The sequence below is a fragment of the Drosophila arizonae genome, chromosome 4 (assembly GCF_054131065.1).
Source record: "Drosophila arizonae isolate 15081-1271.41 chromosome 4, UAZ_ARI_1.0, whole genome shotgun sequence".
NCBI classification, from domain to species: Eukaryota; Metazoa; Arthropoda; class Insecta; order Diptera; family Drosophilidae; genus Drosophila; species Drosophila arizonae.
This window is the reverse complement of record NC_142924.1, coordinates 10859667-10868827: the sequence shown is the minus strand read 5'-3', so window position 1 is coordinate 10868827 and position 9161 is coordinate 10859667. Positions and strand designations below refer to the sequence as shown.

Here is a 9161-nt window from a genome sequence, read left to right as displayed (position 1 = left end):
AACTGAGTACGGAGAGGGCGATCGGAGATCAGAGCGGAGCAGAACAGAACAGAGCAGAGCATCCACATCGCAGGGTTATCAGCTGAGCTGGCGTCTTCGTATAGATCATTAAGTTGTCTATATGAGCGCGTGAGTACTATGTGCTAGTGGAACATAATTCTTATCATGGAATATGCGCTGCTTGGGGTATTTTTAATAGTTCAATTTTTGCAAAAATAAAAAAAAAAATTTATGGGCTAAAAAAAATGATATAAAAGAAAAAAAAAAAAAAAAACAATATTTAAACTCAATAATCAATATTCTAATGACAAGTTCTAGCCAAACAAGTTCAACGGCATTTCTGCTCAATTATTGGAGGTAAATAAAGTTTAAAATGCGCGCGAAGCTTTCTAAAAACACAGCTCTAGTTTGAGTTCCACAATAATATTTTGATTAGCTCGGCAACCTGTCTTAGGTTTCTCAGCAACTGGCACACGCACACACACACAGACATGTAGCTGCTTATCAAGTGAGCAGCAACAACAACGATTGCTGACCCGCCCAACTGCCCCAACAAACTGGCAAAGTGTGCAAAAAATCAGCTTTCATTCAATCAACGAGGCCGCCTTTTCGTTCGTTTGTGTGTGTGGATCGTGTTTTGTGGAACGCATCTGCAGACTGCAGTACTCAGCTTTGGCGCCGCATTTGAGTGTGCTTGTACCAGAATCCAATAAGAAAATGCAAAGCTTTGACTTTTGACTGGAAATTAAATTTTATTGCTATCATTAACTATAAATATTAATTAAAAGGAACTATTTTCTTACATAATAAAAAATAGCAATTTATTTTTTTAATTCATTTATTTTTAACAATATTAAGTATAGGTAAAATCAGATTAAAATAATAATAAATTTATAAATATATATACATATATATACAACAAATTGTATTGTATATATAACATACTTTTATATTTTTAATTTTGTAAAATATTTAATTTATTTATTTATTTAGAATATAGCATTTATTTAAATAATAAAATAAAGCCCAGGAAATATTTGTACCTAAAGCACCATGTGTACCATGTACCATGATGAAAGCCATCATATTTTAGGTACTTTTCTGCCTCCATCTCTATCACTATCTCTATCGCGCTCGCTGTGTTAGATTATGCAGCAATGCATTCCGCGGCGTCACAAGGTCAACATTTAAGAGTTTTTTGTGGTTCGCTTTAATTCCCAGAAATCTGATGCAATATGTCATCAAATTTACACAAACCGAATTTTTGAGCTATCAGCGTATTTGGAGAACGGGGCTTTTGGGAAGCTTAAAGCTTCGTGATGTAAAGTTAAGTTATCACAAATGAAAGACAAAGAAGCTGTGATTCTTGCTTCGAATACAATTTCGACCTTCTGATAATTACAAATGAAGACTAAAATATTTCCGTAAAATTTCCAATTTATTTGAATCAAAGAAAAGTGCATGTCATATAAGTATTTATTTAAATTACACATGAAAGTTATACAAAAATAAATTGCATAAAAAATAGACATAAGAAATGCATGTAATTTTACAAATGCTCATTATAATATAAAAGAATAAATAAAAAAAAATTATAATTAATTATATTAGAAATGATTATAACGACGCCTGAGCGAGGTGAGGATGCCGCGTTTCAGATGCGTCTTGCCTGACGTTTGCGGGCGCACGTTCTTGAGAGTGCAGCCCACGGGCAGATCGACCTAGATAAAAATACGAATAGAGAGAAAAAGAGAGAGATCGATTGACAGAGAATTTAAGATGGATAAATATATAAATACTATCAGATGTTAAACAGAGATAGAATTGGAAGACAAATTGAGATAGCAATATAATATGTATCTATATATCATGCCAAGCTAAAGATTCAGATACAGAGATGCAAACTTGGCAATAGATACAGATAGAGAAACCCATGTAGGTGTTAGCATTGGTAGCTAGCCAAACCTTCAGGGGCCCTATCGCATTACAGTTAGTAGAAGCTTTGGCTGCGGGCGTGATCTTGGATGCAGTTGCTCGCAATTGAACTTACGAATTGGCTGGAGGTCACTTTGACTGGCTCCTTGCCGGGGCAGACTACGAATGACTCGTGGCCAGCAAAGAGGCTGCTGTGCGAGGGCTGGGTGAGGGCAGCGGGAGCAGCGGATAGGTCCGGATCGGGGTAGCTAATCTCGGCGTGGGCGGGCGGGGGAGTTGGTGCAGCAACTACATACGCATTACAGACATCAATATATTTATCTATCCACTGCACTTGACTACGGTTAACCTACCTTTCACACGTATCTGGAAGCTGCATTGCTGCGTACGGCCATCCGTGGTGGTGGCCTCGTAGCGGATGTCGTGGTCGCCCCTGCCGAACAGAGCGCCAGGGAACTGTGAATGGAGTCGAGTCGAATAAGCATACTCTACAATTGAATTGATTTCATTTCATGCTCACGGATGACTTGTAGATCTTCAGTAGCTTGCCCTCAAAGCGAGGCTCCTCCCAGACGACGGAGCGCAGATTCTGGTTCTCCTTCAGATGCACTTCGAAGGAAGGCGGACAGAAGCGGGACGAGGAGGAGCCCAGATCGATGCGAGTGCTCTCGGCAGGACGCGTAGCTGAAGATGTAACTGGGATTGGCTCAGCCGGTGGCTGGGCAATCAGGCTCTCGGAGCGAGCATCAGTGAGATGAGCGTAAGGTCTCGCAGGAAGCGAGCCGGATGAAAACTGGGGCAAGGGCGCGGGTCGATAGGCTGACATGGCAGCTGGCCTGAAGCTGGGGAACTGGGAGGGCAACGCATTGGGAGCCGATGCCCGCTTGATGGTTATGATGGTCTGGCAGGCCACGTTCAGTGCTGTGGCCGGATCGTGCGCCCTGTAGACGATCTTGTGCGTGCCGGCGGGCAGATGGGCCTCCAGCTGCTTGGCCCAGGCCGGAAAGGCGACCACATGGCGGTAGTCCACATTCGTGGCCGGACGCTGGAGTATGACATGAGCTCTGCTTTGCAGTGGACCGAGCAGGATGACCACGTTCTCGGGGCACCTGATGTAGGGTCGGGCGGGCAGCCGCTGAATCGCTTGAGGCGGCCTGAATGCCGGATGCTGCGGCAGATTGAAGGCCTGCTGCTGCCAGGGCGATTGCATCTGCGTGCTCAACTGGGTGCCAAAGAAGTTCGAGTCCAAGGGCTTGCACTCCAGCGGACCCAGCGACCAGCCATTGAAGCAAGTGGTGGACATTGGGCCGACCTGCACGTAGCCCATGTTGCAGCGCAGCAGGCAGATGGAGCCGAAGCTGGAGGGGCCTAGGGTGCAGCTGGCGGGCGAGATGACGCCGTTGCGTGGCGTTGGCAGCGCTGGACAGGCGGATTGGGCACGGGACGTGGCTATAGAAGGCCAGAGACGTGGTTGCGAGACAGCTGCAGGACGAGAGAGAGAGAGAGACAGGGAGAGATTAGGAGGCAGCTGAAAGTGTTTGTGTCCAATTTCTGATACTCACGCACGCACTTGTTCTCCTGCCCCTCCCAGTTGCCGGAGGCGCCGCAGCTGCGAATCTCGGAGCCGATCAGCTGGTAGCCCGGATTGCAGCGCACCTTGCAGCGCGTGTTGTAGAAGAGCTTGCGCTTGTGGCGATACCGGTTGCAGTGGGCCTGGCCATTGGCCGGCGCCTGGAAGCGCTGGCACTGGTCTCTCACCTGGAAGCTGGGCAAGGGCTGAGCGGGCTGAATGGACAGAGTGGGCAGGGGAGGCAGCGGGGCACTGGCGACAGCTGGGGCGACGGTGGGCTCCAAGAATGTGACCGGACGCAGCGTGGGCAGCGGTCGCACAGGCATCACTGGTGGAGCAGGTGGTGCAGCAGGAGCAGCGGGAGCAACAGGCGCTCTAGGAGTCAGGGGGAATGGCGCTACTCTCGGTTCGATAGCGGGCACCTCATAGCAGCTGCGCTCGTCGAAGGACAAACGCTTGCCCGGCTCACACTCGCACCTGAAGCTGCCTGGCTCATTGATGCAGCTGCCCTCGCAGCCGCCGTTGTCCCGGGCGCACTCATCCACGTCCTGGCAGTCGCGCGCATTGGCCGCCAGCTGGTAGCCAACCGGGCAGGCGCACTGGTAGGAGCCCTGGGTGTTGCGGCAGGTGTGGGAGCAGCCGCCGTTGTTCAGGCGACACTCGTCAATGTCCACGCAGCTGCCATCGGCGCCCAGCAGGAGGCCAACGGCGCATTCGATTGGCTGGCAGCCCTGCTCCGTCTGACGTGAACCGGGCGGACAGCCCACTGGGGCAGGTCGGCAGCTGCGCTCGTCCTCCTGCAGCAGGTAGCCCAGCGGACAGCCGCACTCGTAGCTGCCCGGCTTGTTGATGCACTCGTGGGTGCAGCCGCCGGAGAGCAGGCCGGCGCACTCGTCCACATCCTGGCAGGTCTGTCCGTCGGGCTGCAGCTCGTAGCCCCGCTCGCAGGCGCAGGCGTGCCCACCTAGAAGATTAATGCAAATGCTGCTGCAATTACCAAAGTCCACAGCGCACTCGTCGATGTCCAGGCAGGCGAAGCCATCGGGCGCCAGCTGAAAGCCGGGCTGGCAGGCGCAAGCAAAGCCCCCAGGCTGATTCAAGCAGAGCTGCGAGCACTGTCCATTCTCCAGCTGGCACTCGTCGTCATCCTGGCAGCTGCGGCCATCCGCCGCCAGGCTGAAGCCCAGAGGACAGGCGCACTGAAAGCTGCCCGGCAGATTGATGCAGAAATGCGAGCAGTTGGCATTGGACATGGAGCACTCGTCAATGTCCAAGCAAGCGGGCAAAGCAATTGATGCAGATGATGATGCAGATGTAGTTGTTAATGATGATTGAGCTGGGATGCCCAAGGCATAGCCTGGCTCGCAGAGGCAGGTGTAGGAGCCATTGAGGTTCTCGCAACGCATGCTCGAGGCGCAGCTGTGCGTGTTGCTGGCGCATTCGTCAATGTCGAAGCAGTAGCCAACGAGGCCCTCCGCCTGGAGGGGCTCGTAGCCGGCGGCACACACACACTCATACGCACCTGGCAGGTTGCGGCAGAGCTGCTGGCAGTTGCCATTGTTGACGGCGCACTCGTCCACATCCTGGCAGCTCTTCTGGTCGGCGCTGAGGACGTAGCCCTTGCTGCAGGTGCAGGCGCCGCCGTCGGCGCTCAGGCAGAGCTGCTCGCAGCCGTTGTTGTTGAAGGCGCAGGGGTCGGGCGCCACGCAGGTATGGCCCTCCGGCTCCTGCAGCGACATGCCGCGCGGGCACAGGCACTGATAGCCGCCGGCCGTGTTGAAGCAGTCGTGGCTGCACTTGTGCGTGCCCAGGGCACACTCGTCCAGATCCTGGCAGCTGTACACGTCGCTGGCATAGCCCGGCGGGCAGAGGCAGCTGAAGGTGCCGTTGGCCTCGTTGGCCACGCAGCTGCCCGGCCGGCAGCGCTCGTGCCCCTGCTCCCGGCTGCACACCGTCTCCAGCACCTCGCAGCTGTGCAGATCCTCGGCCAGCCTATAGCCATCGGGGCAGCGGCAAGCGTAGCCGCCACTGGGCAGATCCTCGCACTCATGGGCACAGCGCCTGCGACTCAGCTGCGGATTGTCCAAGTCGTCGCAGCCATCGCGCACGCAGCTGCTGCCGTCCTCCTGCAGGTGGAAGCCCTCGCGGCAGCTGCAGCGATAGGAGCCAATCGTATTCTCGCACAGCTGCTGGCAGATGCGATGCGGCACATGATCCGCGTTCTCATTGTCCTCCACGACGATCTCGCACTCATTGATGTCCTGGCACTCCTTGCCATCCTGCGAGAGCACGAATCCTGCATTGCAGCTGGGCTTCTGCACAGCTGGCTCCTCAACAGGCTTGCCCTGCTCCGTCTCCTCTGGCTCCTCCACAGCCTCCTGCTTGGTGTCCAGGGGTATAACACAGCGATAGGAGCCCGGCGTATTCTCACAGGCATTATTGCACTCCGCCTTCACCTCCGGCTGTGCGCACTCGTCGATATCTGAGGAGAAAGATGCTGAGACTCTGGGCAATGGTAGTCTTGGTATTCACTCACCCTCGCAGCTGCCGTCGGACTCTTTGATCTGGTAGCCCTTCCTGCAGGCGCACTCATGCGTGCCGGGCAGATTATTGCAGATCTCGGTACAGCCGCCATTCGACTCCAAGCACTCATCGATGTCTGCAAGGGAGAAGTACACAATGTAGACAAGGGGGGCGAGAGGGAGGGGGAGATAGTGACCCACCATGACAGGTTGCATAATCCTGGGGATCCAGCGTGTAGCCCTCGTTGCAGCTGCACTTCAGTCTTGGCTCGTTCTCGCCAGGGAAGAGCAGGCGCTCACACTTGTGGGCACAGCCTCCGCGATCCTCGCCGCAGTTCTCGTCCAGGAGACGTGGTGTGAAGGGATCCTCCGTAGGCTCTACGACAATATTGATATCGGTAACAGGAGCAGCACCTCCGGCAACAGGATGAACTTCTGCTTTTGGCTCTGCCTGCAGCTCTGGCTCTGGTTGCACCGCTTCTTCTGGCTGTGGCTCGTCCACGTGCACCACAATTGTTGGCTCGAGTCCAGCTGGGGCTTGGGCAGGAGCCGTTGACTCACCAATGGCCTCCACTTCAGCCAATGGCTGAGGTTGCCGTTGCGGCGTCAATGATGCCTCCTCGTCCTCCTCATCCTCGTCGTCCTCATCTATCGCCTCCAGCTCCTCTAGCTGCTCTTGCTCCGCCTTCTCTACTGGTGGCGGTGGCGGTGGTGGCGCCACGGGATCCTCACCCTCAGCTGAATCGTTTTCCAGATCCTTCTCATCGATCGTTTCGTATTCGTCGTAGTATTCGTCATCGTGGAATATTGGCGAGCAGTAGGGCGGATCGCCCTGCCACTCCTCCGTTGTCACATTGCAAATCAGCTCAGTGGGGCCCTCAATCACATAGCCTCTAGAGCAGCTGTAAACGGCCGTGTTGATGTCCCCGTCCTCGTACAGCTCAGCCCGAGCATGATCCACCGGCGGCGGCGTCTTGCAGTCCTCATAGACAGCGTGCGCAACTGTCGACGATTACCAAAATTCGAGTAAGTCTCATGACTTTAATATCAAAACGAGCTCAAGCTATTAGCATAGCCATCGCGCTGATAGTTAAATAGACTTCTTATGGAAATTATTATTAAATTATATGATTTGAATATTAATATGATAGTCAAACTATTAGCTCAACGATCGCTCTGATAGTTCTACAAATTTCTTTATAGAGCATTACGAAGAGCTCTTCCCAAGCTTTGCTAAAACAATTTTTATTATGCTTCTGTTTATTTTTATCTCCACTGAAATTTACGATGCGCATTTATGTTTATAGTTTGTAAATTCCGGCCGGTAATTAAGTGGAGAGACCTATTTGTTGGGCTAAGGGGACTCTCATAACGCTAAAGACGTATGGGCCAGCGACAAACTGGCCATGAATCATCAATATGTTGAACTAGATCTCACCTATATGTATCACGATATCATAAAAAAGGTGAACAGATATCTAAATATATATAGATATATATTATATAGAGATATGTATATCTATACAACCACGAGCGGGGTAAGAACAATTTACGACTTTATAGTAGAGAACCAATGGCATAATAAAATATAGTTCGGACATCTTCTGTGACTAACCTCGTGTATTCGGTTCTTACTCATGAATGTTAGAGCAAATGGTTTTTATGGTCACATGTGGATATCTTTATGAGCCATTAGGAAAAGGTTACAAGTTTCCCTGGCCACACTTTCATATAAATTTCAAAATATACCTAAATTATTTATCACTGTGCGAAGAAATGTACAGCGGAAAGGCTTTCGAGCTGTCATATTTGAGATCTTTATGATGGATATTTGCCTAGGCTTACGCCCACTTACCTCCAGAGAGTGCAATGCAGCCGAGCAGACATAAAGCAAAATGTGCTCGCGGCATTTTGACGCCTCGGATTATAATCTAGTATTATATATGTAGATGTGTTCGATCGAAACTATTTTGTTTGCCACCTTTGCACACTCGAAACTTGATTTCCCAGCTTTTCCTTTCTTTTTTTTTTTTGTCTTTTAAAAATAACAAGCCATTAATTAATTTTTAGTTTTCTTTCAGAACATTTTGGAAAGCGAGCGCAGGCTGAAAATATAGATGTGTATAGGTAGACGGTATAAAAATCCATTAAGATTAAGGCGGCTTTATAAATAGCACAGCATCACTTCATCTGCATATATGTAGATTCGATTCATAGAGCGGCACAGCGGTACAGGAGAAACTAAAAACTTTTTTCCACATTTGTCAACGCGATAAGAACACTCCACATTATTCACCAAACTATATGATAACTATAAATCAATCGCCGACATCTGTCAACAAACTCGATAGGAACTTCCAATAACAGCACTAGGAAATATATATATATATAGATAGATGCAGAGATCTATAGGATATATATTGCACTTGATGATATCGGCTAGTTAAACGATATCCAAGGACTTGCTGCAAGAGAAGACAACGCACCGTTCCCCACAAGCGCCAAGGCAAGACTGACTGACTCGTCGCAAGGGAAGCCAAGAAATTTGTCTCCAAAAAGATATATTTATGCTGATCTTTCATGCCTATCATAAAGCAAATTAGCGCGAGAGCTCTGCACAAGTGTCGTGGTCGTCCACAGGGAGAACGACGACGTCGTCTTCCTATTTTTAAGAACATCTTCATCATCATGATCAGCGGCTGAAAGTATGATTATCATCGGCCATCACAATGATCATTGCGAATGCTTGAGAAATTGATGAGTTCTCTCTGTGGCCCGATGCCAAGGAGGCGGGTCAAAGATGCTCGCAATGAACTTGATGGCGTTGCAGCTCACTAAATGCAATTCATATTTTCAGAAATTGGGAATATAGTGAAAAAAAAAACTATTACCTGTGCACCTTGATAATGGAGACATAGTATATATATATAGTCTCTCATTAAATGTAAAGAATTTGTGGATAGTAAAAACATGTTTCAGGATTACCTGAGGTCGACGTGATAATCCTCAAAGTTGTTCATGAATACATAGGTTAGTTAACTTCTGCATTTCTCCATTTGCTGAAAGGAAACTTACAATGTGAATGAGTTTGATTAATGTCAATTTAAAGAGGCTATAGACTAATCTTAAAATCT

General features: G+C 49.5%; 1 protein-coding gene and 1 long non-coding RNA gene across 6 annotated transcripts; one reads left to right on the top strand and one right to left on the bottom strand.

The window, feature by feature from the left end:
• The first annotated feature begins 6 nt into the window (after window positions 1-6).
• On the top strand, window positions 7-1048 carry LOC149269118 (uncharacterized). The gene is made up of 2 exons (XR_016270136.1): window positions 7-357; window positions 437-1048. It is a non-coding gene; the product is annotated as an uncharacterized LOC149269118 (long non-coding RNA).
• Window positions 1049-1458: 410 nt separating this feature from the next.
• On the bottom strand, window positions 1459-8659 carry LOC108620363 (uncharacterized). Of its 5 annotated transcripts, XM_089469207.1 has the most exons (10): window positions 8514-8659; window positions 7883-8132; window positions 6229-7029; window positions 6042-6164; window positions 5028-5987; window positions 3498-4469; window positions 2456-3417; window positions 2289-2391; window positions 2051-2223; window positions 1459-1721 (listed from the first exon to the last, which is right to left on the bottom strand). In XM_089469207.1, exons 2-10 carry the CDS (start codon window positions 7935-7937, stop codon window positions 1608-1610), a joined length of 4263 nt encoding a protein of 1420 aa, XP_089325333.1. In that variant the 5' UTR covers window positions 7938-8132; window positions 8514-8659; the 3' UTR covers window positions 1459-1607. The 5 variants fall into 5 exon arrangements, with proteins under 5 accessions (XP_089325333.1, XP_089325330.1, XP_089325334.1 ...); XM_089469204.1 differs by having other exon boundaries at window positions 3498-5987; XM_089469208.1 differs by lacking the exon at window positions 2051-2223.
• Between the last annotated feature and the right edge of the window lie 502 nt (window positions 8660-9161).

Bases quoted from the DNA above. Each gene is read 5' to 3' on its own strand.
- LOC108620363 (XM_089469204.1), bottom strand. From the start codon at position 7,937: ATGCCGCGAGCACATTTTGCTTTATGTCTGCTCGGCTGCATTGCACTC. The intron at 3,418-3,497 runs GTGAGTATCAGA...CTCGTCCTGCAG, and splicing joins GCAGGAGAACAAGTGCGTGC to CTGTCTCGCAACCACGTCTC. The intron at 2,392-2,455 runs GTGAGCATGAAA...CTCCATTCACAG, and splicing joins TGAAGATCTACAAGTCATCC to TTCCCTGGCGCTCTGTTCGG.